This window comes from Misgurnus anguillicaudatus, chromosome 9 (genome assembly GCF_027580225.2).
Source record: "Misgurnus anguillicaudatus chromosome 9, ASM2758022v2, whole genome shotgun sequence".
Taxonomy (NCBI): Eukaryota; Metazoa; Chordata; class Actinopteri; order Cypriniformes; family Cobitidae; genus Misgurnus; species Misgurnus anguillicaudatus.
In genome coordinates, this window is record NC_073345.2 from 16,809,270 (window position 1) to 16,829,275 (window position 20,006).

At 38.0% G+C, this 20,006-nt stretch overlaps 1 protein-coding gene across 15 annotated transcripts in view; it reads left to right on the forward strand.

Moving 5' to 3' along the window:
- Positions 1 to 20,006, forward strand: part of nrxn2a (neurexin 2a) — a 468,354-nt gene that overhangs the window by 64,882 nt on the left and 383,466 nt on the right. For 14 of the 15 annotated variants that reach the window (XM_073871201.1, XM_073871202.1, XM_073871200.1 and 11 more), the window contains exon 2: positions 7,374 to 8,589. In XM_073871201.1, the coding sequence (XP_073727302.1) occupies positions 7,881 to 8,589 (709 nt within the window). In that variant the 5' untranslated portion in view covers positions 7,374 to 7,880. The remainder of the gene's footprint in view (positions 1 to 7,373; positions 8,590 to 20,006) is intronic. The other variant, XM_073871190.1, reaches the window with a different exon arrangement.

Here is a 20,006-nt window from a genome sequence, read left to right on the forward strand (position 1 = left end):
TGGTATGGCTGATATATTTATATACTTGTATGCGCATGGGTGCCAAAGTCTCGTATCACTAGATTTTGCAACTTTTTTAAAAACATTTGTCAAGTGTCAAACAGTACATTTAATGTCAACACATTTTCTGATGGTTTTCCCCAGGACCTGCAATGTGAATGTGAAAGAGTCTAATACTCAGCACTGTGTCAAATCATCTTTAAAGTGTGACATAAATGCATCTTTATTTATGTCCTCCCATGGTTTCTGCTTCCCTTTAGACTCTAGTATTGATAGCAAACAAATGAGTCGATCCTGCAGGACTGCAGGCGTACATGCTGTATCTGCAGCGCCCTGACTTCTTCACCCTCTCAGTGCTCTTTACAGCACTACATCAAACCAGGGTCTCCAGGGCTTCTCCATCCACTCAGCCAAGACAGTGTCCTCCGTTCTCCTTAAATCCATTCACATCCCGCTGCTAAGATTCCAACCCCTCCCAACGTCCGTCCTGCGACATCGTGACCATCCCTGCCAAAAAGAGCTCCGCATGGTCATCCACCCCATTTCCTGCTGTCACCAAACTCCCGATCCACAGAGGCATGCTGGAAAAACAGACAGAATGGCAAATCAGATAACGCAATGACACAGCAGATATTCCAGGCTGCTTTTTTGCCTACTCCGCAATATGCCAGAAAAGCACAAACGCATGCATACTTGTGGTACCCTCACAGCTCAATAGTTTCTTACCGGAGGGGTTTTAAGACAACAGTTGCCTCTTCGTGCCGCATATTCCATTACCCGCAGCCGAGCTAAAGACTGGAAAGCGCCGATTTGCCTTTGCCTACTCTTTGCTTTTCCGACATGGCAATTATTTCTGGCACCTGCAAGATCGAATGAAGGGGAAACTCAGACAATGTGCGGTAATTAGATCTTGTGTGTTTTACCCTGCGATTATGTGCTTGACAATTTGTCACTGAGTGGACTCCGCAGCTGTCGCTAGAGCCGAGGCACGCGTCAATCAAAATGACTCCACCTCTGTTGGTTCTCTCCTCCACATTCTGCAACTCACATTTGCTGAATCCCAAAAACATCACGTTTATTCTCGGTAGCTTCACATTGTATGTACGTTTGTTATTTTTTAATTAGAGGATGCATTAGCAATCAGATTTGTGTGTTTTATCCTATGTATTAAGTTGTGCCTCCAGTGACTTCAGTGCAAGGCTGTGGCACCTCGTCTTCATCCACCCCCTCCTTTCTCCCGTCCTCTTTCCTCCTCCCATCCATCCCACATTTACACATACACATGTTTTTAATGGAGCGTTACATCGCCTGCTGCACTCAATGGAATCACCAGCTTCCCTCCGTATTCACGCAAAGCCTCTTTCCTCCAACAACATTAGCCTGAGCTTATTTATGAAGATCATATTCGTCCATAATTGTCCCTTGTCAATCCTCAAGTCCCAGTGATTGTATTCACATTCGGCTGTCAAGAGCCTCCTGAGAGTGTAAATAAGCTTAAGTATATCTTTTTGCATTCTCCTGTTTAGCTTTTACAGACATGCTTTCTGCTGCACAAATGGTAAACACTTGTACTCTGCTTTGAAGGTTGATAAAACTACTGATATTTAAAGTGTTTTTTTCACCACGCACCACTAAAATGAAGGCAAGCACTTCGCTTTAATAAGACCCTGAATGCTCCACACAATTAGCAATACGTTATTCTTTGAAAGATTAGAAAACAAACACTCTCGTACAGCAGCTACCACCCAACCATATCCCAAACCTCTGATGTATTCCCAGCTTTCACTGTAAAAAAGCACGTAGCCATTGGTGTAATGGTCCGGTGGGTGTTAGATTACAGAAACCATGTTAAAGAGTTTGCTAGCCTCTGCCTGCTCTTGCTTTGAACCCTTCTTCCATCACAGACAGGTGGAGTAAGCCCAATCATCTGGGACTTTAAGCTCACAGCTTTTTTCCTCTGAACCTCACACGGTTCTGTTTAAATAGGATTTCAGCTGCATCCTATGCTGCTCTACTGATCTTACGTCCAAGCCTGGAGCTCTGAGTGATGGTGGCTCAGTGCGCTGTCCGTGGTGCTGATGTTTGCTGGCTTTTGTCTGTGGTGCTGAAAGGACAGCAGCCTTTTTGTCTTATTAGTGGACTGATGTCTCCCTTGTGGGCAATTGCATATCTCATCTCAATTAACTGATCTCGTATAGACTACTAGGCATGTGCAAAGCTAGATATATATATATTTTTTTATTGTTACTGCAACACAAAGTTGTAGTAGCTTTAAAAAACACATCTGGCAAATGCATGTAAATGATTAGTTGTCTTTCCTAAGGAGTGTTTTAATGTTAAGAAACAGAACAGATAAGAACAGATAAGAACAGAATAAAACAGAATAAGGAATCTTAATGTGTTTTTTTTTTTTAATACAGTGCTCGTGGCAGGCACCTGCAAACAGTACTAGATGTGATGCAATGACCAAAAACGGCTGTCTATGGTTGCACTTTTAAAGAGATTAATTTATCATTTAGTACACAGTTTGATCTCAAAATTAGGGTTTTGTTGCACATGGTTTTAAAGCTAAAGCACAGTTTACTTTTAGCATGTTAATATAGATGTATATAGGGGTGAGTGGGGCACAAACTAGTGCATGGGGTTAATTGTAACACAGCTACTTTATATATTTGAAGAGTTTCGTTGCAAAACGAGATAAATCCGTTTTTTTATTTTTTCAGAAATCTCGTTTTTTGGTTGTGCATTCCAATTAATATCAAATCAACTGCAGTTGGTTTGTTTTGATTTAAAAATTCATAAGTTAAAAAATACAGCTAAGTAGCACCATAAAACAAAATAATAACATGATAACATAATAGAGTGTTTTGGAGACATGAAAGTAAATTTATTCATCTTATGTTTTTTTTTATTTCTGATTTGGGTGTGTAAGTCACCAAATCCAACTTTGTTATTTTAATCACTTTCAGGAACATGTCAGCAACTCCTTGTAACTGGAATTGAAAACATTTTTACACAGCGGGGTTAGTTGTAACACAGTGTTACAATTAAACATCAGGTATACATTGATAATGAAATGAAAACAATGTAAATACTATTCATCAAAATGATAACTGTTAACACAATGTCAGTAAAAATAACTGAAAATTATGATTGTCTTAATTGTGCAGCCCTTTCAAAAAATCTATTTGTATTCATTGATGCATAATACAAGGATGGTTAGATGAAGGATCATGGATGAATGAATGTGTTGATATCTATCTATTATAGGCAGATATATAAACAATATCCACCTTTAGTATATATACACAAAATTTTCTAGCAGGTGTTACAACAAACCCTCTGTTTGTTACAATTAACCCCATCTATCAGTGTAATTGTACGATAACAGTAGGTCCCACAAACAAACCTTAAGTGTTGATTTATAGCAGAAATAAATGTTTGTTGATTGTGTAAAAACATTGATTAATCTAACTTAAATATTTATTGAATGACAAAGCCAAAGCCATAAAGTGTTAGTTTGTACCCAGCTCTCTCCTATATATCAATATATATGATGTTTACATATCCCTTGCAGTATGTGCAAAAAATAAGTGGTGCTATTAGCTATTGTACTGCCTTAAATGAGCTATTTCACATGCAGTCCACAGGACACAATAATAATTACATTTGTTAAAGTAACTCAGTTAAAAGGCCAGTGGGCAGTTTAATGGCTCAGGACCAACAAGGGACTCAATCACAAAACATTATAGTTGTTGACCAGCCAGGTAACAATGCACTAGGATGGTCAACTGTAAATAATCAAGGTTATGTCTTAGATTATATGTAAACATTTGTTATCTGAATTTTTTTAGGGCAGTACTCAATAAAAACCTTTTTATCAGGGCTTTGAACCAATTGGTTCTTTCCGAACAGAAATAGTATTTTAACGTTTCCGGTTTTCGGTTCAACCCTAAAATTGACGTTCCCGAACCTGTTAGAACAAAAAAAAAAGTTTGCGAACCGGTTAATAACAGTGCATGTCAGCTGTGGGACAGACAAATAAGTAGGCTGATCATTAGGACATTAATCTTAAATTATTAGTCTACATAATTTTCCTTAAGTCTCTATCTTGTCATCAAACATTATAAAAGGCTACATTATGTAAGCGGCATAACTGTAAATCTGACATGCCTACATTTGTTAAGTGCACTTAAACACGCAAACACACACAGATGGAGGACGAATTCCAAATGGCGCTTCGGGAAGAAGATGCAGCATAAACAGTCGCTCCACATAAAGTGAAAATGACGTTGTTTTTCAGTGCTTTATTCGCCAAAATTTTTATGAACTACAGTATGAGACACAGTAGCACAACTCTCTCTCAAGTTTATACACCAAGAGTTCTGATCTTTGAAGGGCATAGAGATAATCACATTTGATTGGAGTTGGACCGGACACATTCAACCCCATATACGCTTGTGCGTACAGAAAATTGCTCACTTTAGCGCCTTTTTGATTAAATTGTTTAAAATCACATAAATGTTAACATTTGCAAGCTTTTGAAACGCGTGCAAATGATCATCTTTCACCCTATTTAAATTTGCGTATTAATCCGCGAATCGCAAGCGAGCTGAACCGTGGGTCGTGATCTGTACGCATCACGGATCAAATGCGATCCGTTACACCGCTAATTCGTATTAAAAAAAACATCTTGAGATACTTGGTGGCCTAAAATATTTACCTCTTATGATTGAGCATTAGAGACTTGGGCTTGAGTAGACTACTTGCTGGTGGCAAGCTACGACCGGAAGTGAACTTCACAGACTATTGCACAGAAATCTTGTCGAAGAACGAAAAAATAACTGTGTTAACCGGTTACCATTATTTTAAATAAACGGTTCTGTTCCAGAACATGTATTTTTTGAAAGTTTCTGGTTTCGTTTCTGTTCTTTGCAAAACATCAAACGTTTCTGGTTTTCGTTCCGTGAACCGGTTCATAGCCTTGGTTTTTATTAATCTATTTTCGTAGTTATTAATAATTTACAGATTCTCCACCCAACATGTACTGTACAGTATGTTTATGTACTTATGTGTTTATTTAATATGTATATACTATTTATACAACCTCACTAATAGACAAGTTAACCTATCCCTAACATGAAAAAACAGATATGAGGTCAAGAGATTGTTCATTTGCAAACCATCAGAGGTTCCTGCTTACCACAGCCCTCAATAGTGTTTAGCAGCAACCAAGGGGGGCAGATTTTTCCAGCACTGCCATTTCATGTGTGTAGGTGGCGGAGGAGGACTTTGTTTTTAATCATGTAGATTTGATTTGGCTAATTAAAAGACACATCAAGAGGAAGTAATGTGAGGCAGAACGGCAATGGTTAATTGAATATGAACGCAGTAATTCAAGTGTGAGCTTTAAATACAAGCTTGACAAAAGATGCTCGTGTATTCAGGGGGCGTTTTGTTGCCTATGTGCTAATTGTACATTCGCACCACGGACTCGCTCCCTAAAGTGCCCTCAGTGCATCCTTATGCTGTCCATTACCATCCAATGTAGGAGCAGAAAGCATGGCTAATTCTATTTGGTTGGTAGCTCAGAAAGCGTGTTGACCTGGGAACTGAGCTTTGATCGGTAAGCATCAAACGCTTTAAATTTACAGTAAAACAGTGCTAGGGAGTAAACAGCAGTTCTGGGAGGTTTTGCCAACTGTTACGGTAGTGCTGAAACGCACCAAATGGCTTGTCAGGGCTCCCTGTCCTCCTCTCTTCATTGTTATGCACTGTGTTATAGTCATGCATCACGCTCAAGGGCAGATAATGACCTTAATGACAATGACCGCACAGTGAGAGCGGTTTCTATTTGGATTCCCAACCGGTTTTCCAAGCTCGCTGAAAGCACGCATCTATTTACTTACAAATGAGAACGCCACACACCCAAGACACGTTGGCGTGTGCTGATATAACATGAGATGATGTGGATTCGAGAGATACTACATTTATGTCGCCCACAGTGGTTTTTGTTACTTAGACAATAAAGACACTGTCATCTCAGAGCAATGCATACGCCGGCACAAAATGATCTTTCCTCGCGCAGAGCAGTCTGTCTGCCACGTTAAAACGGAATTACATGGCCGATATATTTGGAACGGCAAAGGATTGAGTGTTACAGGAGCCAATTTGATCTAAATTGAACTACTTTTCATTCCAATTATGCATATTTCCTCTCTCTCCTCCCGTCCTCCATCTGAGCACATTGGCTTTATTGCACAGTGCCACGTGCTGTATAGAACTGCCATTATGAAATTTAGTCACTAATCCTTTGACAAACACGAGAGAGTGAAATCTTTATCCAGACCTTTTGAAAGAGTTTTACACGCTTTTGTGCTGTTGTTAGCCTTTTAAGTAGTTCACTTAAATCAACCGTTTCGTCTTTTTTTCTCCTCCATTTCAAGAAGACGACCCCAAAGACCCGTTTTTGCTCATGCATTTCCCACTCTTTCCCAGGTTTCGCAAGGCACTCAAGCTCAAGTTTTTATTTTCAAGGTCTTCTGCGAAGTCCTCTTGTGCACGATCACGGTAATTAATTAGAAGCAAATGAGAAATTAAGCTTGCGTTTAGTGTGATCAAATTAATTTTTTTATTCTTTCATAGTGCTCATTGTTTTTATATCACGTCCACCATGCGAGCACCTACATTTATTGTTGTTGATGAGACGGGAGAGCTCCAGAGCTGCAATGTTCTCCGCTATTATTTTCCTTTGCTCTTACTGACTCATAAAAGCAATATGATGAGACCATGGTGCTGCATATTCCTCATTAATAAACATCTTTTACGCTCATCACCTAAACCCACCCCCCCACTATGCTCAGATTTTGCCTTTATACATGTCATCTTCTCTGTAGTAGGTTCTGTTGTTGACGCATGCTGTCAGTAGAGCACTAATATGTTCAGTCGCTGTATGGGTGAGGAGAGGTGTTGATTGACTGAGAAAGCTTTAGGGGGCCTGGAGCTGTTTAAAACACTAGCTGCAAGAGCCGGTTTGTGAATATTCATCTGTGAACTGATCAGCGATTTTGCAAAGCGAATGAGGAAATCTGTCAAGCAGTCCAGTCTGCTACAGTGCAAAGTGCATTAAAGATTGCTTTCATTATCCTCAAAGAATCCAAGCTTGGGGAATTACACGCCCACATTTTTTATTTTTTATTTTGATCAAACTGGTCCTGTAATAGAAATGTACATTTAAAGGTCATAACTTACATCAAAGTACGATAATTTAAGTTTTTGGTACAATGAGTAGCATATGCAAGATTGAAATGAAAGATCAGTCAGTATTGGATTTGTGGTCATAGATGAACATGTTGTCTGTTTTTGACTTTCAGATCCATCTTCAATAAAGGATTTCTGAAGGCACCAACTGGATCTGTCCGACTCATCCCCTGCTCAGTGGAATGCAGACGTACCTCTCTGGAGGTTTTCTGGTGAAAAGGAAATCATGCTTTGACCTACTACCCACAAAAACCAAAATACAACTGCAGCAGTAATCCTACTTTCACCAGAGGGTGAGATGCATAAATCAGTCTTTTAACATGTTGAGTCAACTAGATTTTTAGGCCAGTTATAGATTTCAAAGCGCTACGTACCGTCTGAGTTTCTTTTTCTCGGATTACAGAAGTATTCCTCAACGGAGATGTTCGGAGCAGAATCAAGATGGAGAATCAAAACTTAAATACTAGGGGGTTTTAGAAAACTGGGACCTTACTAGTTCAGCAACGCTATTTTTGAAAAGGCCAGATAAATTAATACTCTAAACTTGGAATAAATCTCCTTCGCAGTGGATTAAGAGAAACCAAACGTTAGAAAAGAAGGATTAGGAGCACGCTTGGAAGATGATGACGTGGATGTGGAGGTGCGGCGCGAGGTTGTTGCTGGGGCTGATAGTGGCCGTCTCGCTGTCCGTGGCCCTGGAGTTTGACGGCCTGCCGGGTCAGTGGGTCCGCTACAGACCCTGGGAAGCAGGTGCCACTGGAGAGCTAAGCTTCACCATGAAGACCAACATCAGCAAGGCTGTAGTGCTGTACATGGACGACGGAGGTAACTGCGATTTCCTGGAGCTGCTGGTCAACAACGGTCGCTTGCAGTTGCGATTCGCCATCCACTGCGGCGAGCCGGCTTCGTTGCACATGGAGACGCACATCAACGATGAGCGTTGGCATCGTGTGCTGCTCACGAGGAACTACCGCGAGACCATGCTGGTGATGGACGGAGAGGCCAAAGTGGCGGAAGTGAAATCCAAGCGTAGAGAGATGATGGTAGCCAGCGACTTATACGTTGGTGGGATTCCACCAGATGTCCGTCTGTCGGCCCTCACGTCCAGCACCGTCAAATACGAGCCGCCTTTCCGAGGCCTGATCGCCAACCTGAAGTTAGGGGAGACTACTCCTGTGCTCCTGGATAGCCAGGGGGTGAAAGACGATCTGGAATATCTGTGTACCAAGCAAAACCCCTGCAGCAATGGAGGACGTTGCTCCATTCGCGAAAGTGAGGTGCTTTGCGATTGCACTAATACAGGCTATAAAGGGAAATACTGCAGCGAAGGTAAGCAAGATGATGTTCTTTCAAGCTTTTCACATTGCGGAGATGTTCTTTATATTAAAATAGCTTAGTGGATAATGCACTCAAGGTTAAATGTTTGCTTTTAAGAAAATCTAAGGGCTCTGGAGTTGGAAATTATTAACCATTATCTGATCCGGACTGCCTGTTTTCTAATCATTTGGTTGAGTGTTTATTTCTTATCGCTTCCAGTGCACTTAAACTACAGTCTGACTACTGAAATATTAGCAATTGAGAACTACCTGCAGGAGAAAGTTAATACCTTTAGGAGAGTTGGGTGGTGATACAATAATGTGGTAATGTTGCTGTTTCTAAATATCGAGGGTGTGTTGACGGCTGGTATTAGAACGCATTAGCCCTTAAAAATGGCTTGAAAGTTTATAGCTAATGGGATGCGTCTGGATGCAGATCTCATTAAATCAGGTTCCGAGGGTTTGGATGTTTACTTCTGTACTGTTGTTCAAAAGAAACCATTTATTTTCATGATCACTGTAAACAAAGGATCAATATCTCTTAAAAAACCCACAAGACTGTAAACTTGGGCCGGCACATTATTTGTATCTTGATATCAGGCAGGCTTGCACCAGTAGAGCGGGTTCTTTTTGCTTTTATATTGCACTTTGATGATGAAGTAGAGCAAAATGAAAAATCTTTTTTCTAACAGTTTTTTATAATGACTTAAAATACACAAATATGATGTTTAAAGATACAGAGAATTCTGTCAGACTTATCTTGCTACCTGCTAAAGTAATAATCCAGGAAGTTATCTCCATGAGACATCTTTAATATTTTAGCACAGTTATTATGGAAAACCCAATATAATGCACCAGTAAGTCATATCCAAGCTTTTCATTTGTATATGTGACCCGTGCTGGCAAAGCGAGTAGTAATGCACACTGTCTAAGTTTGAACTACAGCCAAAAGAAAGTACAAATGTTAATTTTGGTCAAAATTTAGGTTTTATTAAAATATGTACATTAAGCCCTCATCTAGCGATCTAAATAGTCATTAAATATCTAAATTGATCTTTATTCGTATGTTTTCTGAGAGATGTACTAAAAGAAATTAGAAGATGAAGTATATGACTTGTTTGATGTTAAAGGGGACACTCCACTTTTTTTTGAAAATATGCTAATTTTCCAGCTCCCCTAGAGTTAAACATTAGATTTTTACCGTTTTGGAATCCATTCAGCTGATCTCTGGGTCTTGCAGTACCACTTTTAGCATAGCTTAGCACAATCCATTGAATCTGATTAGACCATTAGCATCGCGCTCAAAAATAACCAAAGAGATTCAATATTTTCCTATTTAAAACTTGACTCTTCTGTGGTTACATTGTGTACTAAGACCGACAGAAAATTAAAAGTTGCCATTTTCTAGGCCGATATGGCTAGGAACTATACTCTCATTCTGGCGTAATAATCAAGGACTTTACTGCTGTAACACGGCTACAGGAGGAGCAATGATATTACGCAGCAGCCGAAAATACTCCCCTGCTATTGAAAGTTTCCAAGGGGACTATTTTCGGGCACGGTGTAATATCATTGCAAGTGAGAGTATAGCTCCTAGCCACACCGGCCTAGAAAAGCGCAACTTTTGAGTTTTCGTCTTTTTTCGTTTGTCCTAGTACACGATGTTATTACAGAAGAATAAAGTTTTAAATAGGAAAAATATTGAAACTCTTTGGTTATTTTTAGCGCGATGCTAATGGTCTAATCAGATTCAATGGATTGTGCTAAGCTATGCTAAAAGTGGTAGCGCCAGACCCGGAGATCGGCTGAATGGATTTCAAACCGTTAAAAATCAAATGTTTAACTCTAGGGGAGCTGGAAAATAATATTTTTTTAAAAAGTGGAGTTTCCCTCTAAGAGTTATTAAGAGAGAGATAAATTCGATACCTGATTGATGTTAAAAGTTATTAAGAGCGACAAGACTTGAAAATGATCTTCCTCGTGCTGACGGAAGCATCCTAACTGTGTACGCAGATGCGCGAGCCCGTGACCCCTATATATACACATACGCAGAATTACAGTTTTAAAAATATTTGTTTTGACAAGAATTCATGTAGGTATAATCTATTATGTCTTAAGAGAATGTTTGGTTAACTGTTGGGGAAAATATCGGTAGCACTTTATTTTACAGTACGTGTACTTACCTTGTACATATATGGTAAATAAGTTGTACTTACTGACAAATGTGTGATACTTACTTTTACTGTAGGTATCTACATGGTAATTAACTGGTATTATTACTGTACTTACCAGTGGTACATACTTGGTAGTTATTATGTAACTCTAGATAAGTACTGGGTAATATAACAGATACATACTTATAGTGTAGGTATACTGTAACTAACGAGAAACATTACTGTACTTACAAATAAATGTACAATATAAGTATTTAGTATTTACAGGCAAGTTAGGGTAAATGACAGGTATTTTTATGATAACTAATATCAAACACTACTTCAAGCCCGTTTAGCTCTGTTATTTGTTGTCAGATTCAAACAAATCTTACCTCGTTTTAATGGGTTTTATAATAGAGAATGTCAAAACATCAATAGCTCCTTATTGAAACTTTACTCATTCTGACTCATTTTTGCCAGCACGGGGTCACATATTTCCCTACAGAATCGCACCTAGCATTATGGACACACAGCGGGAGACCGAAATAGCTGAAGTATGCAGCTGTAATTATCGCGACATACCATTTGTCTACATATGTACCATATTCCTCCGCTAATTTGATGAAAACACGGGCATGTGTTAGAGCACGGGAGAGCAATTTGCCATAGGAACTGTTCTAGGTGACAAATGTAGATTAATTAGGGCCACTCAGCGATGTCTGCGCCATTCGGAGAAGTCACAGTCTGTCATATGGGGGCGAGCGTCAAACCCAAGGCCAAATCTGCATGACTTCATACAGAAATATACTTGGCCTGCTTCTTCCTCTAATTGAACAGCCAGCGAAGAGAGAGACAGTGCCAGCTCACGCTTGGCTTTTCACTTAATGCAGTCTCAGGTCACCCACCGTGGAGGCGGCGCGGAGGAAACGCCGGCGTGACGGCGGGCAGAATCCAGCGAGCGCACTTAGAATTAAGATGAAATATTTCTGAGCTTCAAAAGAAGAGAGATAGGCGGCAGTCACTGGACGTCAGGATGAGAAAAATCATTCATATTGAAAGTCGATAGGGCAAATTGGATTTGACGCTAGCAAAGGACAATATTAAAGCGGACAATTGGTTTTCTCGCACCTTAAGTCTTCGTCATTACTCCAGGGATTCGCTGTTGAATGAGTGACTTACATATCAAACCAAAAGGGCTTTTCAAATATTAATAAAAAATGCATATAGATAATTATGAGTCAGAGTGTAATAATTATTTCTTTAAGTATTTATGTAAAAAATCCTCTAGAGAATTAAAGGAGACTCATCAAACAGTGGCGGTTAATTACACGCACGTCCTTTCATATTTAACAGTATTGTCAGACTCAAAGAGGGAAGTGGTCTCTATCGCCGTGCCCTTGTTAAGCCTCCCAGGTGAAATTTTGCTTCCTTTTAGCCTCAAAGCTAAGAGGCCGTCAGTATCAATTAAGGCTGCCCTCAACTGAATGGAAATCTAGGCCAAAGCAATATATCAGTGGTGCATGCGTCTCTCTCCAGTGCCGTGCGTGGATCTTTTCTATTGCATCTGCATCAGCCATGCTAATGAGATTTGCTCCTTGCATGCGAAAAGTGCATGGAAACTGCAGTGCTGGTCAGATGCTGTATGGCCGCTGTTTGGGCACTGTATATACAGCATTAAGTCAAGCCTGCTGGGAGCTCTTTAAATCAATACCGTAGCCATTTTAAAAGCTACATGAGCATAAACACACACAGGCCCAAGTGTTCCTCATTAACTGAATATGTGGATATGCTTTTACACAAGGAATGCTTTTACTTGTGTTATTTGGGATATTTTTATTGCTTAGATGATGTTCTTTCAAGAGACTTAATGGAGTTCTCAGTAATGTTTTTTTTTTAGTATCGACTCGGGAGTTTCTCTTAAAATTGTATAGGTTAAAAGACACAATTGTTAACATACAGTAGGAGCTGAGCTTAGACATTTCTTATTCAAGTCCAGACTGTTTGAGTTAATATTAAATTATTCAAATCATTGACTTTTGATTGCAGTCTCGCACTATGTTGGCAATGTGTGCATAGTATGAGAGACTGATGAAATCTCTTCTGAAACTTGGATTTGTGAGTTAACTATAGGAGAAGTAGCAATGTTAGCTTTGTTTGATCGCCATCTTATTAGTACAAGGGGAAACATATGATATATTAAAGTAATTTTGTGTTTTATTCTCCTTACTCTTCTCCTATATGGTGGTATATAGGCATACCTTGCGATAGTGAAAATGTCTGTCGGTAGAGATTCGTGCACAGAATTTTATGTGATTTAAAAAATCTGACAATAAAAAACTATATCTTCCTCTGCAAACTGTCTTAGATGGATGCTTCCAGTGCAGACAGCTTCCTTGATTATAATGAAAGCAATTTAGTTGTGCTGCATCGCGCCACTCTACTCACTGTAGGTTGTTTATGGTTGTCAAACATTGTCATAACTTGGCATATTAATATAGAATTAAGCTATATATCGACGTTGTCTTGGTTTCTCTTAAAATTCTATAGGGTATATACACATTTAAAATATAATAAAATATATAAAGATTTAAAAAAAGAACATTTTTAATATATATTGATCTTTTGCACCCTCAAATTCCAGATTTTCAAATAGTTGTAAAATTATATTTTATATATATATATATATATATATATATATATATATATATATATATATATATATATATATATATATATATATATATATATATATATATATATATATATATATAAATTGAAATACTGGCCTATACCAATAAACGATACACCAATGGGCAGCTTATTCATTAATTGAAAAATGAATAAGATTAATTGTATAAATTATAAAGAGAGAGAGAGAGAGAGAGAGAGAGAGAGAGAGAGAGAGAGAGAGAGAGAGAGAGAGAGAGAGTTTAGATGCAACAGCCGCAAAACGCCAACTCGGTCAAAAATTAGATGATAATATTGACCAAATGCTTTCTGCAAATAGTGTATGTTTATCCAACCCATTCTCACCAAAAAGCGTACAAATGACACGCAGTGTGATTATCATGCAATATATACGCCAAATTCCGATTTTGTGTGCATATGATACGCCAGTCCTTCCCATTCACTTATATGGCGAATCGTTTCGTGACGTTTTATTTATTGTTTTCTCATTTGTTTTTTGTTTTTTAAACCATTTTCGCTTGGGTTTAGGGTTAGAACAACTTTTTGTTATATAAAAATGACATCCTAACCCAAACCCCAACTCTAACCCCAACTCCAAGCGACCATGGCTTAAATATAGATAAAAACATAGAGAAACCCGTATATTAAATAACCTGCTTAAATAAATGTGAAATCTAACCCTAAACCCAAGAGAAAATGGTTTAAAAAACAGAAAACAAATGAGAAAACAATAAATAAAACGTTACGAAACTATTCGCCATATAAGTGAATAGGAAGGACTGGCGTATCATATGCACGCAAAACCGGAATTTGGCGTATATATTGCACTATAATCACACTGCGTGTCATTTGTACGCATCTTGGTGAGAACGGGTAAGTTTATCACATACTGTACCAAGCCATTCAGAAATAATCGTTTGTTGGAAGACTCTAGTAAACAAAGTCCTTTAAGTGAACTTAAGAAGAAGTTCAGGGGTTTAGGAGTTTACTCAGTTAAAGGAGGTTTACTGACTTATATTAGGATTGACTGATTTTGTAAAATCTTTCACTTTTATTCAGAAAGTGTAATTATGAGGTACAGTAGACTGTTTCAGAAGTGGAGATTTTTGCATGTACAGAGAGTTTTGCAGTGGAAGGAGTCAAATTTGTTAAATAAAATTTGTGACCCTGGACCACAAAACCAGTTATAAGTGTCAACTTATACATCAACTGAGAGATAAATAAATAAGCTGTTCATTGATGTATGGTTTATTGGCGTAGGCCAGTATTACAAAAAAATATTATTTGACAACATTTTGAAAATCTGGAATTTGAGGGTGCAAAAAATCAAAATATTGAGAAAATTGCCTCCAAATGAAGTCTTTAGCAACACATATTACTAATATAAATACATTGATATATTTAAGTTACAGTAGGAAATTTTCTAGATATCTTCTTGTCGTCTACTCTTCTTATCTAACATGATCTTTACTTAAAGGTATAGCAGAAGATTTTTGAAAAGAACCGCCCCTCCACTTTTTTTTAAAAAAATGCACATGCGCAACACTCTACCTGCTCCCAAAAGGGAACGCCTATTAATGTGTGCATGAGAGAGCATGCACAAGCCTAGTTCTTTTCTTTGCTCTGTTTACAAGTTGCTGCCGGCATGACTCATACATTGAGACTAGCATCGCTAATCATAGCTTACATCAACTTTTACTAGCAGTGATTTTAAATGGATTTCTCCAAATAGCATGACAAACTTTACCTGTTGAGTAGAAACTTTGCAGCTGAGGCATCAGTGGGAAGCCCAACCTGTGTGAAATATTCTCTTTTCTTTCTTTAGAGGCCTTTCTCTTCTTGTCATACAATTTGTGAACACTTTTTCTCTTGCGACCCTTAGACACTTTGAAAACAAAAACAGGAGCTTTAATGAATGGTTAAAACCGTAGCCTACCACACATATACACCTGAACGTGCGCATACGCAGAAAGCGAACCTAGGGACGAGCATGTACGACGGCCTTACTTAAACAAATCACCAGAATGATTGACAACTGGGATGACCAATAGTCTTGATGATCCACCCGGAAAAAGAAAATCTTCTGCTATACCTTTAATATCCTAATGAGTTTTGGCAAAAAAATTTTTTTTTTATAATTTTGACCCATACAATGTATTGTTGTTGGCTATTGCTACAAATACTGTATACCTATGCTACTTATGACTGGTTTTGTGGTATAGGTCAATGGGGCAGTTGTAGCCTAGTGGTTTGAGTGTCGGGCTTATGACCTGAGAGTTGCCACTGTGGTGCCCTTGAGCAAGGCACCTTAGCCCCATTTGCTCCCCGCGCGCTGCAGTGATAGCTGCCCACTGCTCCGAGTGTGTGTGTTCACTATTCACAGGATGGGTTAAATGCAAATCAAGGTCACATTCCAAGTATGGGTTACCATACAATGGCAAATACGTCACCTTTACTTTCAATTACTGACTAATAACCTTTTCATTGCCATTAAAGTGAAATTACTGAACCTACAGTAAACATAAGAGCCTGAGAAAACATGACTTTTTGAACCTGACTTCTTCATACAGTATGTAGGGCCCTATTAAATCCGTTTTATTTATTGTTTTGCATTTTATTTTTCTGGAATCTGGTTTTAATGGTTAAATTAAATGTCAGTAATCAAAAAGCATATCTTATCAACTGAAAACATTAAATACAATTTTTAAACCTTTATTTAAAATTACATATACAGTTGGCCGAGGTACAGCAACAATGCTACTGTAAGCAACCAAATGTTAAATTTTTTCTTTTGATCATAAGACTATTCATCTTGTTTTACTTCAGGCATGTGTATTAAATAATATGTAAATATATTAGTTATTAGAAATTGTCTGTCAACAATCTATGATTTAACATTATCAATAAATACAAATAAAACACTGCACAGTCCTCACTGTATGAATTAAATGTACAGCTGCAAAAGTAGTTCAGTTAAGAGTAATTGGTTTTCATTTTTGTCGTGTAATGGACATTTTTGACACATAAAACAGCATGCTTCTGTCACTTTAGCCCCAAGACAGCTTTAAGACTGCACTGTTTTAATATACTGATAAACATCCAGCTGTTTATGTTCACTTAAACAAGAAAAAAACTTCACGTGTGTGTTGACTGACGGTGCAGATGCTCCTGTGTGCACGTTTCGTGAACCCTCATGTCTGAGGAACATATACGAGTTATAGACGCTAGTAAATTGCGTCCTAGTATGGGAACGCACAATCGGACACGCATACAGTATATTCACTGCAGTGGTGGATCCGCTACTTTTTTCATCTTTCCTGAATTTGTAAATGCCCTGTAAATATATTAAATATATTTCATAAACACACGTAATAATCATACTTACAGGTTGTGGTAGGAGACGCATGTTGTTCCAAATAAAGTGGGTACTGAACCATCTTTCATGGCCGAACTTTTAGTAAATCCCTCCTTAAAAAGGAATTTTAAGTTGATTCTTAACATCTTCATCCTTTGGTAGTGAAAACAACACAAATTAACAATACTCAATAACACAAAAATTAAAAATACTGTAGTGTTTATTCATGTTAGCTAATGCATTAATGGGTGATTCTCACGAAAACTTGGTTTTAAAAATGTCAAGCATGAAAATGTAAAAATTGCTTAAATTAACTTTTTTTCCCCACCAGACATTGAAAAACAACGTCTGGAGTAAATGGGAACATTAATTTAAAAACTTTTACTTATCATTTAACACTTTTTGTAACATAATTTAAAAAATTAGTCCTGAAAAATCTCATTACCGCAACAGTCAGAAAACATCAACACTGACATATTTTCAAAATGACATGACAAACCTGAAAGAACATAATTTGGAGATTCTGCACATGCATTTAAAATCAAAGTATTATGCTTCTATTAATTAAATTAACATTTAATAAGCATCTGTTGCGGTAATGATAATCAAAATGTCGTGTAAGCATTCTGACAAGACAATATTTCAAATTAACTGTTAAAAATGATCTTACCTGGTAGCCATCTTGAAGTAACTGGTCCATGTGCTTGGTCACTCAAAATCAAACTTTATTAAAATTCTGTATGTGTGCTTAAACTGTTCTCAAAAAGTGTTGCGGAGGATGAGAATATCAGGCATGGACACATCATTTTCCTGATTTTTCTTCATTATTATTATACATGAATATTCAGTAAATATTTTTTCTGTCATCTAAAGTAGTCTAGCAAAACATCCATTTATTTTTTTTCTTAATATTTTTGTGTTAATTTGATTAAATTACAACATAACGCATATTCAAACACAGCCGGACACATTGCGGTAATGAGAATTTCAGCAGAAAATGGGATAAAATTTACAATTATAAATTCTTATGTTGAAATCACACATTGTGCAAGGTAGAACACATTATTGTGTTAATTCTGATGCTTTTAAATGTTACTATATTACACATTTTAAAGCTAAATTCATTAGTGCCGTGGTGTTTCAATGGTTTCGTGAGAATCACCCTAATGTTAACAAATATAACCTAATTGTAGAGTGTTATTGAGATATCTTTGCATGGTATGACGTGTTGGTCACCATATTCACCCATGTAGTTTGCCGGTGTTAACAAAAGAAAGAGCAAAGCTTAGAATCAAAACATCTCTTGAACTGTTGGATTTCGTCCTATCTGTGGTCCTTCTGCTCGACAGGAGAGACTCAATTCAGTGCACTTTTCTTTCAAGTATACAAAAAACTAGACTACACTATAAGAAGGCGGCCATTCACTCCCAGTGTTTAAATAATGTAGACTTGGGAGGCAGTCTTATTTATCAACACAAATTAGTCTGGGGTGCCCTCAACGCTGAGCCGCGTGTGCCAAGGACACAATCGTGGCTGTGCTTTCTTTTCCATCAGGCATCTGCTGCCGCCGCACCGTTTTGTATTTCTTTAGGGGCCGGAACGCAGGCGTGCGAGGTTAGCTATCGTTCACCCGTCTCTGGGCACGCGGGTTTCTGCCAGCAACCGTTTGTGAGGTAATCAGCGCTGTAGTTTGTCGCGCTTGGCAGAGAACACAAGAAGCTAAATAATGGCTTGCGCGCTAGGCAGCAATTCAACAAATAATTAAAACAGGACATGAAGCCTTTTTAGCTGCCTTGTCTAGTTTTGCACGGGGGCCATTTGCAATGCAACACACTCAAGGGTAAATTCATTAAACAGCCGAGCCATTTTTGCGCACTGGGTTTTAATGCAAAAAGCAGCTAATTACCTGCATTACAGGTTAAATGGCCGCTAATAGCGCAACACCATGTGTCTATGTAAATTAAGTCAATGTCATTCTTTGTCATTGTTGCCCGCGTGGCACAGTGACACAATTTTCATCATCAGAAGAGTGTGCACGTACTCTATGCGCAATGCCGGATTTTTGAAACCCTGTGTACATTGTACGCTTAGGTCACGCATGCATCTACAGGAGGATGTATTATGTAGCTCAGTTTGTGTACATGTACAGGTCAAATAAATTATACTGTGCAAGGCTGTGCATTCAATCGTGCGCGTACAGTCTTTACTCCAGGCTTAAGTTGCTTTGGATAAAAGTGCATATGCATAAATGTTCAATGTGAATAATGGATATATTTTCATTATTTTAAAGGCTTTATAGCTATTGTGAATTTTTGGGTGCTAACACAATGCAACACTGTGTGCAAATAAACTAAATTTTCCACCCTTACTATTTAAAAATTCAATGTAGTTTTATAAATTACAGCTGAAGTTTTAATATACTGTAGGCTAATGGAACGATACTGTATTACAATTAAGTTTAGAAGTTCCTTGCATATATAGATATTTACATTTATATTTAGTTTAAAAATAAACCGCACAGGATGACTGATTTTTCCACCTCTGTGTCCCCAATGATTTACCTTCATTTCATTTCCCTCCATTCCATGAACATTGTGTTATCACAGGCTCACAAGATCAGTCAACATACCACATTTCAAGGTCACAATGAATGCCAGCTCTCCCTCTCAGTGAAAAGGGATCTTTGTGTTATATATATTGCTTGCATTTGCTTCCTTTGTTTAATAAAAGGAGCTTGTTGGAGCTTGTCAGATTTGCTTTTAGACCTCGGAAAGACGCCTCAAATCCTGTCCCTGTGCACTCAAGTGCATTTGCTGCCTCGCATGTGGCTTTGCATTTTTGAAATTCTCATAGTTGAAGACAAAGTCAAACTGCTGCGGCACAGGTGAGGAGAATAACGCGTGCTATGGCGTTAATTGTCATTGCAAAATGTGTACTGCTTCTCCACCTTTAACATGTTTAATGAATGAGATATTTGCCCGAGAGGGGCATTTTCATTTAAAGAAATTGTCATTAACATAATTGAGATTCGAGAAAACATTTACTGTATGTGTTCATGACCTGAAGGATATTCGTTTAGTCACCAAAAATGAAAAAAAAAAATTCTGTGCAAAAGTCTTAAAGAGTATTTAAGATTAAGATTATTGTTTTTCTAAACTTATTGCCTAAAGACAAATTTTAGCCTTTTCAATTGTAAAATGGTCACAGTTAAAGGGACAGGCGCAAGGATGTTGT